Below are 17,280 nucleotides of genomic sequence, written 5' to 3'. Positions count from 1 at the left end.
TAGGCTATTTTTCAACGCGAATTGAATTAACAACAATTCACAATTTACGAATGTAAATACAAAACAATTATAGTGATTCGCTTCAACATTATCAGTACATTCTCAATTTCAGTTTGATTATCAGGTTGGGAACATGATTAATTGACAAAGGCAAATAATGAAGTTTGCATGCAAATTATTCGAAGAATAAATTATTTGTTAATTCCCCCTTAATTGCTCTTTAGCATTCCTCATGAAATTAAAACGGAACGTTGAAAGGACTCGTCCTGCTTTTTAATATCGGTACGATGCTTCAGCGTTTGAATTGCATCAGTTTCATATTTTGCTTTAAGTAGTATGGCTTCTTGAAAAGGACTTCAATTTAGTTTCAAATTAAATTACATTTTGTATTCACTTAACTACCTACTTAGTTACTTATGGAAAACTTTTCCAGGAAAAGATAAAATACCTAGTAAAGATTTTTTGTTTTTGTTAAAATCTTGAAATAAAAATATCGTTGCTTGAAGAATATCAAGTCTTATTATAAATGCTTCTCTCCTATTAAACGGAACGCAGCTAAATCAAGACTCTGAAGATATAAGCCTGCATATAAGTGCGGCGGAACGTGAGAGCAACAACTCCTATAGAATATTATTGTAGAAGTTCAAACTGCTTGTAACTGTATATCCTCAAATGTAGGCTAACACACTTATTTAGAGGCCCTAAATATCAATGCCGAAATATCAGGTTTATAGTAGTTAGGTCTTTAAAAGAATACAATATGTCTACCTTTAAATCGGGTAACCTACATTTCTACCTCATCCCGGGGTTTTTCAGTTTAATTTGCGAAGACGATCAATTACGTCAGCGCCTGCGACCGCAGATCGATTCATCACGCTGCTCCGCGTTAATTAAATTTAAAACTGACGACCAAAAGCACAGCGGTAACATATCTACTTACCTATCAAAGGCTGAGTTGCACCACCTCTAACTTTGACCGTAACTTTAACGATAATCGGTGCTTTTTGTATGGAGTTTGACAGATTTTTGACGTTTGTCAAAGTTAAAGTAAGATGGCGCAACCTACCCTAAGTGAAAAACGGTTTACTATTGAATTTGGGCGAGCACCGCAGGACCGGTCGATGTAGAAATAGTATTTAGCTTGACTTGCTGACGTATCTGTACTTACCTATAGAAAGTGTATTTACCAGTAAACTGGAGCCTAGGGCGGCACATTTTAGGAGGCGAGCGAATTTGAGGTAAGTAAATTTCTGTCTTGGGGCAGAAAAGTTCTCGAGTGGCGACCGCGGGCCGGGAGACGTAGCGTGGGCAGGCCTCCCACTAGGTGGAACGAAGATCTGGTGAAGGTCGCGGGAAGAGCCTGGATGTAGGCATCAGGCAACGCAGGACCGGTCGTTATGGAAATCCTTGGGGGAGGCCTTTGTCCATCAGTGGACGTCATTTGGCTGAAACGAACGAACGAACGAACGAAATGTCTGTTGTTGTTCTTGTTCAATAGCTTTTAAATTCACGGAGTCAAAACTTTACGTATAGCAAGTTATACATATGTGGGCCTCTGACGAATGGACAATCAGTCACATAGGTACATGCGCCAAGTTTGCCCACAAACCTCCGTGTTTTCCCCCAGGAGTCTGTAGCTAATTCAACGGAGTCCTAGTACTCAAGTATCGATTTATGCTAAAAAATAGACTCAAGCCTACCTACCTTTGGTCTAATCTAATGGGATAGGACTTGAATCTATGCTTGACTTCGAATCGAGTTTTAGATTTGGTTTCTAAACACGTGCACTTTTTTCTCGTTTCTAAACACTTGGATGGAGTTTAGGTGTATGTACCAAAAGATAACCAAGCCATTTCATTCATCACAGGGTAGTAAGGAAGATTCAGTTCAGAAAAACAAAAGAAAACGCCCACTCCATAAAAAACAATTTTGCTAATTCAACATCGAGTGTTTATTGTTTAGACCTAATTAGCCGCTACCCAAACAAGCGAATAAAAAACAAAGTAGTAATCTCCTTGTTGCGAAGTTCTCAAACTCATTAGACGGCGCAAGTTGCCTAAGCTGAACGCGGTCGCCTGTGCCTCTACTCTACGTATACAGGGCATTGGTTCCCAAAGTGCAATTGGCATCCCCTTATGGGGCGTGGAGAGAAATGCTAGAGATGGGTTATACTAGGTAAATTTGATACTAGGTGCACCTATTCCTAGTATTTATTAATACTCGATCCAAATACCTATTCCACCTAGTACGTAGTAATTTAGCATACTTGACGCGACTAGTGCGGACTAATCTACGTAATATGACTAAAATACAATTTTCTTCGAAAAGATACAACCGTAGTATGAATAATGCAATTTGAAATTGAATAATAATTCCTCCCTTCATACGTCAACAGGCTTAGGACTGTCAACTTAAAAGTTGGCGTATTTAAAAGATATCAATTTCATAAAAATATTTACATATTTTTTCTTATTTACATGAATATGGTTTGACTACGTTTGTGTGCGTTTGCTTCGTCGCGCTCAAATTTGTTTGGTCAGACAGAGACGGAGTGAATCTCTACGTTCGCACATAAGCTTAGCGAGAAATACTAGGTGCGCGTAATACACGACTACGGATTACGCAATAATAACCTCTATTACTTTGATGACAGGGTCGGAAATCGTGTAATTTATAAAATACTAGGTTGATCAAGTATTTAAAAAATTGGAATAGGTGCCGCCTAGTACTGTAAAATACCTAGTGTGTGGATCTGTTCTAGTAAATACGTCTCATCTCTAAGAAATGCCACTTTCACTGGCACATACAAGTTACATCGGACATCACCATCATCTTCGGTTTGTTAAATAACAAATAAAGGTTTTAGATGACTTTATCTAACAGCCAGATGGATATCTTAATTCGAGATCCAAAATAAAGTTCGATCGAAGAAACCAAAGGTTCAGACAGAAAAGGATTCTAATAAATAGGTAGTCTATCAGGGATAGGTAAGTAAGTCCCTGATGAAGATCAGCAATTTTGGTATAAAACAGGCCCTTGTATTTCTTTAGATTAACAAAAAAAAAGGTTGACAAGTTCATGCACCTTCTTTTGTGCTAATCTAAGGGTTAAGAATTGATACCTACTTCGATAACTGTAATATACATTATTTTATGCAACCATGAAATATTTATTAATTGAACAATTCAATTTCATATTTTATGTAGAGAAGTGGCTGCCTTGATTCCAAGTTTGGGAGACCGTGCCGCAAAACCAAGTACGCTTTGAGCAGCCCACTTTATTTGACATACGACCATACACAGATATGAATCCGGGAAACGCTCTCAACTATATGAGACTGTGTTTGCCCAAATAGCAAGCTCATCCTTTACCGAGGTCTTGTAATTTTTTCGAGTACACCCCATTTGTTGGTTGGGTAATACGACGGAAAATAGAGCCACAGCTCCCTGCCTATTCTGAATTTCTATGAGGTATAAAATGAAAGGACAATAAACATGGTCCTCTAAGATACAGAAATAAATAAAAGCATGTTATCTACATTGTTACTTAACTAAGGTAATACTAAGGTATTTATCTTATGCTGTTAGGGCCCTCGCCCACGGCGACTTTCACACAGAATCTTTCTCGACAGCAGCATCGCTACTAACGCGCGTTAGTCGCATTGGCAACGCTACTAACGCGCTACAGAAAAAATAAGTTTTCGAATTTGACTCAACCACGAAGCGAACCCGGACTAGGGCGCATGGTATTAGAATTGGATGGGGATATGACCAACGACATGCCACAGAATCTGAGAAAGCCTAAAGCGAAGTTTAGACTAGCAATAATGAATCTTGTAGAAGTTGACTGCAAGCTTTTTAAGTTTTTACCACTTGAGTAATAATACCGCGCTTAAAGCTCAGCGAGAGAAATGTAGAGACAAAGACAAGTGAGAGACCCATGGTTTAACAAAAATCTATAAGGGTTCCGTTCTGTGCCATTTGGCTACGGAACCGTATGTAATAAAACGAGCAAGCATTTTTATTGCTTTTTTACGCAAATGCTTCATTAAATTAACTAAAAACCAAACAATTATTCCATCCCTACAATTTGTTTCATATCAATGCATAACAAATTTTACATGGAAGAGGAAAACCCACGCAAATAACACGAGTTTAGTCGTTTACCCTTTTCACGAAGATATTTTAATAATGTTCACTGGAGCGGAGAGAGCATGCGACCTGTGTACACAAAACATTACTTATTTACGCACACGAGATAAAATAACATAAAACTTTTGATTGACTTTTAAAACATTGAGGCGACGGCTATGGTAACTATCCATATACTATCATAGTTTTACCAAGATAGTCACAGGAACCGAGTTTTGCAATGTAAGGTTTTGGTGTCTATGTTTTTTCCAAATGAGGCTGTTCTCAAGATTACAATATTATTAAATTGTTTCAAACTTTCGAGACTATATTGGCTTCGTTAGCTAGCACTAGTGCGATAAATAATATCTAATTTTGGTACGTAAAGAGTACCATCTCTTTTTTATACGAAAATCGATACGGTTGTTTAAGGAATACGGTTACTCAGGGTAAGCTCATTTGAAGCTGTGAATAAAACAAAGTAATTTTATTGAAAAATGTTTTATTCAAATCCATAATCAGGCAGCGCTGCATTACTTAAAATCTATTTACAATAATTTCAAATGCTAAGTACAGAATAGCGTATGGAATGTAATTGATCTTTCCTGAAGTATTTACTTTACTTATCATTGACAATACACTCTAGTTTGATAATAAATAAACAAACTCAAGTTCATGTCTTAAATGGTTTGTTTAAAAATCTCAATATCTGAAAGCGTTCACAAGTCACAAATATTAAAACAAGTTTTCTAGCTGATCCTATTCCAGTTACTGCTAAACATTCTCTTACTTTAAAATAAAAATATTAATTCACTCTAACTTATTTACAATAACTAGTGATCTCCTACTTCGATAAACTGTTTCCCTACTTCATGTCAACTACAATTATTGCTTCTTCGTGTTTTAGTTTTAAATAAATTATATCACAATTGTAAAATGTTAATTTGAAAAAGTTAATAAATACTTAGGGCACATTTACAAAGCGTCGATTCGAATCGATTCTACGGGAATATTAATAAGATTTATTTCCTTGATTTCTTTTGTAAACTCAATATAATTTCATGCAATGTGCGATGTATAAAATGCATCGATTTTAATTCTCGACCACGATAACTAGAGCTATGAGCGACGTCACGTAAAATGGCGCCTACTCTATGATTTAAATGGGTTTTATAATTTTTTTAAACCCATTCTATGAAATAGTACTCTGACACAAATCTATCTCACAAATGGATTCAAGACAGTGATTTGTTTCTCAATATTGTGAAATATCACAGACTTGAATTCATTTTTGAGTCAAAACAATTCAGTCTAATTTCATAGGAGGTCCTTGTTATACTGACATGATGTCATCAGAATTTCTACCTTTCGAATCCCGTAATATGGAAAACTTAAGGATGAAATTGTACAAGGTAGACAGATTACGCTTATTTAGTCATAATCAGTTACAATGACAGTTATTATGAATGTATAAAACAATAGATTTTTACGAGACAAAAGTAATTAGTTAGAATTAGCTAGTGAAACTCTAATTATCTTGGTCAATATGGTTCTAAAACTACATGGTGGTTCTAAAATGTTAACATAATGAAGGGAAACTAATGTCAGAAGAGAAATATCAAAAACGATTGTCAATGAGATAGTTGGTACAATGTTTCATTTTAATTTATAATTTGTAGAAATTAAAATGTTACTTAATTTAAAGGTTACATTTTCGGAGGCCTGCTTTTGAAATTAAGAATAGTCACTACGACTGTGTATCCAAAAATCGAGGATTTTAAGAAACCCATAGTACAGCCAAAAAGTTCGCAACACGTCTTTGTTACAATCGGAATAAGGTTATCAACTTTTTGGTCACTGGGTGTCTCGAACTATTTGACGCTGACTGTACGTACATGCAGTAAAAAACTCAATAGTATGCAGTTTTTATCAAATAATTGCCATGTTATTATTAGGCTAGAATAATAACAAGCCCCCAAACAAATAGAAGAATGAAATACTTAACCAGAATAAAAAACACCAAAAGAAATAATATGGTCATCAATGAAAATTTGAACGAACGGTATGAAACATTGTACCACGGTTGTTTAATCGGGAACTAAGACCGGTGTTTATTGCGGTTTATGGTCTGCAGAAGGCGGCGAGCCCACCACTCCTCCAGGTTGAACGGTCTGAAGTTGGCCAACTGACGGGGACCCATCACTTCCTGGTAATATTTCGCGTCGTCACCACCTCGTTCTAAATCCCTTGTCACCTGGAATTTGATGATATTCAATTGAAAATGCTGAATGGACTTTAACATATTTGTACATAAATATTTAATTTCTATAGACTATAGGTACTATAAGTTTCTTTTTCTGTGTTTTGGATATTCTACCACAAGTATTTAGTATTTACTTTGATTGCAATATAGAAATGTAAAAGCACCTGGAGCACCTGAAGAAATTTGAATTTGAATTTTGTTTCTAAATATTTTATTCTGCTCATTTAATTGTTTTGCCTTTGTGTAAAACATAAGAAATCACATAGACTGTTAATTTATCTAACTAAGGTATTAGGTATGCAGTAAAAGTGCAAGATTATCACCTTATTCCAAGATTCATAAATGTAATTGATGAGATCGTCGTGCTGGTTAGTGTTATTGTTGTTATTGTGGGCGCTGACTTGTGGAGACGGCATCGGTGGGCTGAGACGTGCTCCATTGTGGCCGTTGCTGTTGTGTCCATGTCCGTGTCCATGTCCATGCCCGTTACCATTGTGACCGTTACCGTTGTGCCCGTTGCCATTGTGACGTTTGCTTCCACCCATATGGGGCAACGATCTCGGGCCACTATTCACATAGCTTGATCTGGAATTCACATGAAAATGGTTGCTTGTTTACATACTTATTATTGTTTCACAGATTTTATTGAATAAAATTGTTATCTTTTGTTTAATAAAATTTTTTTTTTGTCATGAAGACAAAGAAAGCCAGGAAATAAAATTGTTATAAAGTTGAAAATACTCATCACCAAATTGGAACAAAGATAAAAAGAAGGTCAGTTACCAAGTTATCTCAGCTATTGTGCAAATTATGTACTATTACAATCTGTTTATGATATCGATGCCTTGTTCGCGTGGCACGATAACGCGGCACTAGACCATAACAACAACAAGAACAAAACGTTATTCCAATCAATGTAAACACGATTTCTCTCGAAAACCAACATTATTTACTCAAGTGGCGGATTAGGTACATAAACACGCTATCTCCAATGTACAAATAACGGGAACAAAATGCGTTATCATTCGACCACAAAGAAACAAAAAATCGAACTGCATATCGCGATTATTATAAGATTGCCAATGTAAAACGTTTTGTAAACTAGGTTAGAAAAAATGATCTTTACTCTGCAATGTGCTTCCATTTAATTTTAAAAATAAACGCGGATTAGTGCGTGAAAGTGCGATCGTGCTAGCGAAAGGAAAAGCAACGTACCTCATATTGTTTCGGTCCATGTTTCAAAATAGCACACGATTTTAACCTCCTATGCTAAATTCTATGAGTAATCCTTATGTGAAACTAATTAATGCTAAGCCTAAGCTCTAATACATTTCGAAATAAAGGATTTAATGTAAAAAAATCTGTAAATAACAATACGATTCTAAAGATAAATAGTCGAGACGCCACACAACACGACAGACATGACAGATAACTGTCAAAAAGCAATCAGCTGCACTCGTGTGAATTCAAGATGTATTCTGATTGGCTAAATAATCTAGGACGCTCAGCATTGACCAATCAAACTAAAGGATTTTTCAATGCACCAGCATCAAGATTTCAAATGTTACTTTTTTTAGAATAGGCTCAATGACAAAGCAGCTTATACAGCGTATTGCTGCGTATTTGTGTGTTTTTAATCCGGAATTCTAATCGAATTTGTAACTATAAAAGAGCTTTTTATCTAATAATAAATGTCTATCAATAATTAAATTAGTGATTATGATGTTTGCTTACAAATATTATAGGTACATTTAGCGGAAACAATATAATTGTTTAATTATAATATCATGCATGCGTAAAATGAAATACTAATCAATGTCAAACCACAGTCAAACATACCAAAAAAAAATAAAAACGCTTTGGTTGGTTTGGTTTGGGGATTTTCGATTTATTTTGGTATGTTAATCGCAAAAGCAATTTAACAGAGTATTCTGAATTATAGATAAGAAAGACTTCTATGTGTTTGCTCAAACATGTCTGAAAAACTTGGCTTTGAAGAGCTTCGAGCAAAATATAAAGTGAGTAAAAATTATAACCAAACATTTATTTTAACTTGCATCTTCTGTGTGCTTAAACTTACTGTCTTGATGTTTCAGGATGTTCTATCCAAAGCATTTGCCACCAATAATATTGACCTGCTGGATTCCTTCACAAAAAACACCAGTGAAGTGGACAGGAAAGCTGCCATGGATCAGGCATTTAGAGATAAGTTATTAGAACTGCTGGTTGAAGAACCTAACACTTTAGAAAACTATGTCTGTTTCTGTATAGAGTCGTGTAGACGGCAGATGGTAACTCCTACGATGCCAGTCGTCTTGCTGGGAGACATATTTGATGCCCTCACCTTGAACAAATGTGAGAAGATGTTTACTTATGTAGAAAATGGTGTAAATATTTGGAAAGAAGAATTGTTCTTTGTAGCATGTAAGAATAATCTGCTCAGAATGTGCAATGACTTATTGAGACGTTTATCGAGATCCCAAAACACTGTCTTTTGTGGTAGAATCTTGCTATTCTTGGCAAAGTTTTTCCCATTCTCGGAGCGCTCTGGACTTAATATAGTGTCCGAATTCAACCTTGAAAATGTGACGGAGTTTGGGGGAGATAGTACAAGTACACTTAAAGACTCGCTGGACGAAGAAATGGTTGTGGACACTGAGCAAAACAAACTGAACATAGACTACAACTTGTATTGTAGATTCTGGAGTCTGCAAGATTTCTTCAGGAACCCAAATACTTGTTACAATAAAATACAGTGGAAAACATTTGTTGCAGTAAGTTTTATTTTTGAACTCTGTTAGCTACCAACAGATATAAAGTATGTTCATGTACTTGCTTATTTTCATGATAAATAACCTTGTAAAACTTATACTGATTATTCTAAACTTTACAGCATTCAGGCAGTGTTCTCTCAGCATTCTCATCGTACAAGTTAGAAGCTATCGAACTACAGAAGGCTAAACTGAACAGACTGAAGACTGTAGGTGGTGACGTAGAAATGTCAGAGTCAAGCAAGGAACAACATTACTTCGCTAAGTTCCTCACCAACCAGAAGCTGTTGGAACTTCAGCTGTCCGACTCGAACTTCCGAAGATGTGTTCTGATACAGTTCCTGATACTTTTCCAGTATTTGACGTGTACAGTAAAGTTCAAAATGTAAGAATTATTACTCTTTTTCTTGTCTCATACTAAACTAATTCATAAAATTTAAATTCAATTCTGTGAATTTAAGATCTTTTTAATTTAAGACCACATATTTTATTGTACCACATTATCTCGGTGAATAAATAATCTTTGAATCTTTGAAAAATCTTACATCAAGGTAACCCGAAAAGTATGTATACTTGATACAGGGTGTTGTTATTTGTAAAAAAAAGAAGAAGTACATAATAAAAAGTATGTTTATTAAGTTCTGTAATTTGATGCGTATATGTAGTTAAAGCTTTGCAGCTTTGAGTCCTGTAAATAAAATTGTCAAGGTTATATTTCATTTATACTTGTTATTTCTTTATCAGCCCTATTTAACATCTCTGTCTTGCTTCCAGGGAGTCGCAAGAGCTAAAAAGTGAACAGCTGGATTGGGTCAAAGACACGACATCCCAGGTGTACAAACTGCTAGGTGAGACGCCACCAGACGGCACTCGCTTCGCGGATTGTGTCAAACGCATCCTCCGCCGCGAGGAGCATTGGAACACCTGGAAGAATGATGGATGTCCAGGTGAGATCTGCTTACATTAGATCAGTCTTTTCCAAAGTGGGCGATAACGCCCCCTTGTGGGCGCTGCAGGCTTAAAGGGGGGCGGTAAGAGACCCAGAAAAAAAAATGGGACGTTGTGTAGAGGCTTGGGAGGCGTCATTTACTAGGAGGACTCTTAGACACCGACTGAGCACTCGACACTCGACTACAAATGGGGGCGCTAAAAAGAATTTATTCTCAAAGTGGGCAGTAGACAAAATAAGTTTGGGAACCGCTGCACTAGATTATTGGTTCCCAAAGTGGGGGGCGCAAAGACCTTTAAAGGGGAGCGAGGGTCATCTTTAAGAAACCTGCGACTGCTGAGAGAATGCATTCCAGACTGCTTGATACGACCAATAAATAATCTTGACTGGAGAAGGCCACGGAATTTTTTGTATGGTCGAAAGGGGGCGCGTCTCAAATAAGTTTGGGAACCAATGCACTAGAGTTACTATGGCTACCGAACTGGTGAGCGCAAAAAAAAACTATAAAGCAAACGGCTGGAATGGGTAAGTCACCACCGCCCAGCGGTGTACTCAAAAAATGTTATCCGAAGTTTCGAATGTAGCCATTCCTCTCACACTAAGCGAGATGCCGGGATGAGCGACGGCGACAGATGCCTTGAAAACTCCGCGGTGTACAAACTGCTAGGTGAGACGCCACCAGACGGCACTCGCTTCGCGGATTGTGTCAAACGCATCCTCCGCCGCGAGGAAAACTGGAACACCTGGAAGAATGATGGATGTCCAGGTAAAGTCTTTAAACTGGAGGTACTTGGGCTGTACTGGTGAACGCAAATACAGTAGCAGTACAGCTTAGCTTACGCCAATACAAGTAATGACAAAGTTACCATGCTACCAGCTTACTCCACTGTAAATAAAGTAAGGTCCTGCTGTTACTCTTATAATTCGCTAGGGGGCGTCTAATTACGTAAGACGTTTAGGGGGGAGCAAGTTAAGAAAAACCTTGTCGGCAAATATCTCGTAATTTTTTTCAGCAAGATATTTTGTTTCAGAGTTCCAAAAACCCAAACCTCCAGTCCAGACTGACTCATCGGATGACATCAAAAAGGCGAAGAAACGTCGCCGTCCGGTCGGCGACATTATCAAGGAGTATGAAGGGCAGCAAAAATTCTTTATGGGAAAGTATGTGATAATAAATCAGTGTGCTTATAGATCGTTTCATCCACGAAGACGCGCCCCACCATTCTTCCGCCAATGTTTGAGTATTATCGGTACACGCTAAATCATCCATGAGTGCACACGCACACTACAATAATGACGCTCGGATTGCTCGGATCAAACTCCCTGCACCCCGCGCGACCGAGACCAAAAATTGGTGGGGCGCGTCTTCGTAGATGAAACGATCTATAGCATGAATTAAAAAGTATAAAGATTTTAGTTCTTGAAAGTAATTAATTTGTCATGCATGTACATTTAGGCGAGCACACCTAAAGTAAACTCATAGTAAGCATACTACTCAGAATTGATGAGAGAATCTACAGAGGTAATAAAATAAAATGTCTTCTTTCCTTTCTAGCAATGAACTTACAAAGCTGTGGAATCTATGCCCAGATAACTTATCCGCCTGTCGCACCAAAGAAAGAGACTTCATGCCGTCGTTAGGTGAGTTGAACTATTTCTTTTAATTCCTTTGCTACTGTTGTCTTTTGAAGTACCAATTTGCATCTGTGTGATGTCCTATTATAATTGGCACGTCCACATTGAATCGTGAACCCAAGTGAACGTGAACCCAACCTTAAAGGTGGCATTTTGACTAAAGAGGGTGGTTCGTATAGCGACAGAAACAAGCAAACGAGATGAGAGGTTACGGCTTTTACTAGACTTAGGTATTTGTCTAAACAAAAACGTTATCCGAAGTTTTTCGAATGTTGCCATTTCTCACGCAAAGCTGGGATGCCGGCATGAGTGACGCGCCGCTCGCCGCACTTCTTATATATGTAGTGTATCTGTGTGTTGATGACAGACAGAGACAAGAGGCCGAACCCTTGTCTTTGTCGCGGCGCGAACCGCCATCTTAGTCTCGCGTTTAAATCCCCACTGCAGCTCCACTCCACTGAGCACGTCCCTAAACTTGACGCAGTCCGTCCCTTTCACATTTCGTTACAAATTCATAAGATGGACCCATTCGGTCTGTGTCAAACCCGACCCCGTCTAATGACCTTATGATTCTTCCTTCCTTCCATAGAATCCTTCATGCTAAGCGGAGCTGGGTCTGGCAAGCGCACGGCCTGTGGCGGCTGGCCCGCCGCTCGCCACACTTCTTTATTTACTTGTCCTAGTGTAATCTGTGTTAAGTTCGGTCTTTTGTCTTGTCTCTATTGCGACGCAATCCGCTTCCTTAAGTATGAGACACTTAAGTCTTAAGTCTCCACTACAGAAGCATCTTCCTTCCTTAGAGTCATACATGCTAAGTGGAGCTGGTGCGGGCGGTAAACGAACTAACTGCGGCGGGTGGGGCTGGCGCGCGCTGTGGCTGCGGCAGAGACAAGAGGCCGAACTCTTGTCTCTGTCGCGGCGCAAAACGACCGCCATGTAGTGTCTCGTGCTTAAGTTTCCACTGCAGAAGCTTGACTCTAGCTCAGTGGTTCTTAACCGGTGGTCCGCGGACCACTGGTGGTCCCTGGAGGCATTCCAAGTGGTCCACGAAGACATCGTAATAAACAAGTGACGTGACGTGATGAGTCGAGTCAACATAACGCAAACGGCGCACAGTGGGCGAGAAATCGAACTCCCCTTTCATAGGATTTTGAAAAAAATAGTGGTCCCTGACAAGACAGAAATTTGGTAAAATGGTCCCTCGTGACTTAAAGGTTAAGAACCACTGCTCTAGCTGGATGAAAGCACTCGACTAATGACCTGAAGATAATGACTCTTTCTTCCTTAGAATCCTACATGCTAAGTGGAGCGGGCACTGGCGGTAAACGAACTAACTGCGGCGGGTGGGGCTGGCGCGCGCTTCGTCTACTGGCGCGTCCCTCGCCGCACTTCTTATGTTTATTGTACTACTGTAATCTGTACGACGACAGACAGAGACAAGAGATCGAACTCTTGTCTCTTTCGCATCGCGAACGCCGCCATATTATAGTGTCTCGTGCTTAATTCTTCACTGCAGAAGCTTGACTCTAGCTGGACTAATAACCTGAAAATAATGACGTTCTTCCTTAGAATCCTACATGCTAAGTGGAGCGGGCACTGGCGGTAAGCGAACCAACTGCGGCGGGTGGGGCTGGCGCGCGCTTCGTCTACTGGCGCGCCGCTCGCCGCACTTCTTATTTACTTGTCCTAATGTAATCTGTGTTAAGTTCGTTTCTCTGCCCTAGTCACCACTGCAGAAGCTTGACTCTAGCTGGACTAATAACCTGAAAATAATGACGTTCTTCCTTAGAATCCTACATGCTAAGTGGAGCGGGCACTGGCGGTAAACGAACTAACTGCGGCGGATGGGGCTGGCGCGCGCTTCGTCTACTGGCGCGTCGCTCGCCGCACTTCTTCGTGCACACAAACAACCCTATTGGACGCCTGCCCGACTACCTGGACGATATGGTGAGTTGCAATAAAAGAAAGAAAGGAAAATTTTTATTTGGTCCAAAACAAAATTATTAAAATTTTACAGCTACAAAGTACTCGTACATGTTGTGAACGAAATGGCATCCTCTCCGCATTGTGTGCAAAGAAACTAAATGCCAGTTTTTACCATCAATTAAAGTGACCCCTTTGAAAACAAAATGCCTGTTAAGTGTTACCATAGGGGTCACTTAAAAGTTAGGGGTTGACGGTGAAAACGGGCGTTAGGCATCTAGTCCACTGAACGAAGCAGTAGAGCAGAGTAAAGGAGTAAAGAATTTAATTTAAATTTAATTTAATAATTTGTGTTTTTTTTACTTTATATATAATTTTATTGTAATCGATGTGGTGACTAAACATGTAAGCCCTTTGGGTTTTCTGTAAGCTTATTATGTTGCTCATTAAATAAATAAATAAAATAAATAAATCGAAGCGAACATGTTTGCTGAGCGGAGGTGTCGACAATTTTTTTTCCACACGCGGAGCTAAGCACACGACGAGACTCATTTAATTTTCGTCTACTCCCCGCTTTGTTCGCAACTCCTTGTCCTTTTGAACAGCGCACATTTTATGCAATTTGCACTATTTGGCGCCATTGGTGAGTGCCAGAACCTTAGTCTACACTGTGGCGCCACCTTTATGCAAAATGCAATAGTCCTCCAACCGTTTTATTTGTGGTGCTTGGTAGTTAGTCATCACTAGCGATTGACAGAACCTTACGTTACGTACCACAACACATTAATTACAACATATTTATTGTCTCAAGGTGGACCGCGTGACGCGAGAAGTGGCAGCGAATGCCGCAGCAGCGAACAGCACCAACGGCGACTCGTCAAGTCTCTCCAGCGACAAAAATGCCAAGCAGGTATGCGAGCAAATAAAATAGGATAGATTAACGCCCGTATTCACAAACGATGCTTGTAAGTGAAGCAGCAAATCGAACGCACAGCGTTGAATAGAGCTCTGTGATTGGTTCGTATGCACGCGCACTGTGAGACCTCCTAGTAATGTTTGTGATTACGAGCGTATGTATCACAAAACAATTATAAGAACAGAACAGACGGTGAAACGCAACTGCAACGAAACTGCAACTTTCTGATGAATGAAACTGAAACTGAAAGTTTCAAACTGGTTGCGTCATGTGTGGTCTCTCAACGGACGCTATGGCAGAAACTTAGATGCAACTCAAAAGTAACTAGCAGTTGCAGTTTCGTTGCAGTTGCGTTTCACCGTCTGTTCTGGGCCTAAGAGTCAGTTACTTCATTTCAGCCACAGGATGTCCACTGCTGAACATAGGCGTCCCCCAATGATTTCCATTTCGCCCGATTGGTAGCGGCCTGCATCTAGCGCCTTCCTGCTACCTTTATGAGGTCGTCGGTCCACCTTGTGGGTAGACTATCAAAATTATCATCCTATTTTAGACAAGTATAACAAAAGTATTACAAATGATTGTTAGAATAATTTGGTGATTTCACAGCTTGAATTTTTAACACTTTTATTTTCTTTCTTTATCAGGAGACTCAGGACTCGGAAGAAATTACTGAAGAGCAAATGGAGGCGGATCTGATCAAAGAAGGAGACACTAATGATATCGAACAGGTAAAAAACATCTTATTTTGCTAGTTTGTTGACGAAATACAAATTTTTCACTGCATCATCTAGTACAGTGTTTTTCAACCCTTTTTCATGACACGAACCCCCTTAGTAAAAAAATATTTTGCAAACCTCCGACCGTTCGCTTTTTTTTCATGCATTTTATAATGTTTGCAAAGATGTTGTAGGGACCGAATACTTCAATCCATGCAACATTTATTTTGATAATTAGATTTCGAATAAATCTATTTTTAGTTTTTTACTGAGGTAGTTTTTACGATCTCTCTGTGGAGTCCCTGCGACCCACAGGTTGAAACACACTAATCTAGCAAACTAAACAAAGCTTTCTGTCCCAAAGGCCATCAGTTCTTAGAGCGATGTGCCTCGCCTACTTACACTTCAGTTAGGCAATCTTACGGGCTATATCGGTTACTTGGTTTTACTAAGGATCTTCTCATTTCTGATACGATCACATAAGGAATCTCCGAGCATTGCAGTTGAACGCTCCATCGCCCTTTGGGTGGCCTAGTGCGATGACTGTATATCTATAAAATTTTCGCGTTCCATTTCAATTCAAATACTTTCTGTTCTAACTGCAAGTAAATCAAAAATATTTATCAAATTTAGACCACAAGTGGCTCATAAGTGCCACTTGTGGTCTAAAAGACAATGCCGGAAATTGGCGTCTTTTTTTTTTCGCGCGGCCATCAACCAAACCTTGTTTTTTAATTACAAAATAGTGTAATAAACCAAACTTACTATGACATGTATACCTCTAAACTCAGTCTGAACTGAGTTACGAGCATTAGAAGTTTGATGATTTTCATACTAAATTTGCTTTTTGCGCGCAAGTTTTGTAAGAAATTGCAACAAAATAGTGACATTGTATGTGTAAACAAACAATACCGTCCATTAAAGGCTCCAGACATCAGTATGCAGCAGAATCAGCGCAATAAAAAAATTGCACAATATTTTGTTGCAATTTCTTACAAAATTTGCGCGCAAAAAGCAAATCTAGTATGAAAATCATCAAACTTCTAATGCTCGTAACTCAGTTCAGACTGAGTTTAGAGGTATACATGCCATAGTAAGTTTGGTTTATTACACTATTTTGTAATCAAAAAATAAAGTTTGGTCGATGGCCGCGCGAAAAAAAAAAGACGCCACCTTCCGTACAAAATCTGGCATTGCCATTTGATAAATATTTTTATATTATTATTTACGTCAAAATATAGTAAATAATAAAAAAAGAAAAGGTAGCGCTTATGGGGCACTTTACATGTCTCCTCATCTTTTGGGCCCTACCAAATGTAACTCAGATAAAAATGTCGCATTAAAACCAGTGTTTCTCTATGTATAAGTAATTATTATTTTCTATATTTCTACCAGGTCCCCGACTCAACTCACGCCGGCGAAGACGACTACGACAAAACCGCTCGCTCCAAAGTGACCATGATCAACCCAACACAACTAGACGCGGTTTCCGCAAAACTCGTTGACTGGAAGAAACTCGCCGCCAAACTAGGCTATAAGCCCGACGAAATACAATTCTTCGAGTCTGAAAACGCTACAGACGCGGCAAGAGCTAAAAATATGCTACAACTCTGGTTCGACGATGATGAAGACGCTTCTGTAGAGAATCTACTGTATATCATGGAAGGTTTAAAGATGGCCGATGCGTGTGAAGCTTTACGGATCGCGAAATGACATCTAATGAAAACTAGATGTAAGAAAAGACAATAAATACGTTATACTTATTTGTAAGTACGATTTTTATTTGCTATTAGCTGACCCGGCGAACTTCGTACCGCCTTAGCGTAGAGATTTTCTTTGTATTTTTTTCCGTAAAAACCTTGTACAGAGTATTAGAAAACTACAAAAAAAAATCAGCCAAATCGGTCAAGCCGTTTTCATGTTATGTCGTGACAACGGAAAACGGGTTTCATTTTTATATACAGGGTGGAATTTTGT

General features: G+C 38.8%; 2 protein-coding genes across 2 annotated transcripts; one reads left to right on the top strand and one right to left on the bottom strand.

Moving 5' to 3' along the window:
• Positions 1-5,931: 5,931 nt before the first annotated feature.
• Positions 5,932-7,835, bottom strand: LOC135077423 (uncharacterized). Its single transcript, XM_063971956.1, has 3 exons — positions 7,609-7,835; positions 6,717-6,978; positions 5,932-6,384 (listed from the first exon to the last, which is right to left on the bottom strand). The coding sequence occupies exons 1-3, from the start codon at positions 7,626-7,628 to the stop codon at positions 6,229-6,231; spliced, it is 438 nt and encodes a 145-aa protein (XP_063828026.1). The 5' UTR covers positions 7,629-7,835; the 3' UTR covers positions 5,932-6,228.
• Positions 7,836-8,242: 407 nt separating this feature from the next.
• On the top strand, positions 8,243-17,073 carry LOC135077278 (THO complex subunit 1). The gene is made up of 11 exons (XM_063971814.1): positions 8,243-8,411; positions 8,490-9,167; positions 9,287-9,549; positions 9,939-10,111; positions 11,145-11,274; positions 11,669-11,754; positions 13,037-13,159; positions 13,526-13,695; positions 14,483-14,581; positions 15,232-15,315; positions 16,699-17,073. The coding sequence occupies exons 1-11, from the start codon at positions 8,367-8,369 to the stop codon at positions 17,014-17,016; spliced, it is 2,169 nt and encodes a 722-aa protein (XP_063827884.1). The 5' UTR covers positions 8,243-8,366; the 3' UTR covers positions 17,017-17,073.
• The last annotated feature ends 207 nt before the right edge of the window (positions 17,074-17,280 follow it).

Source organism: Ostrinia nubilalis, chromosome 13 (assembly GCF_963855985.1).
Source record: "Ostrinia nubilalis chromosome 13, ilOstNubi1.1, whole genome shotgun sequence".
In the NCBI taxonomy this organism is placed as follows: Eukaryota; Metazoa; Arthropoda; class Insecta; order Lepidoptera; family Crambidae; genus Ostrinia; species Ostrinia nubilalis.
The sequence above is the reverse complement of the archived record's forward strand: the minus strand, read 5'-3'. Positions and strand labels throughout refer to the sequence as shown.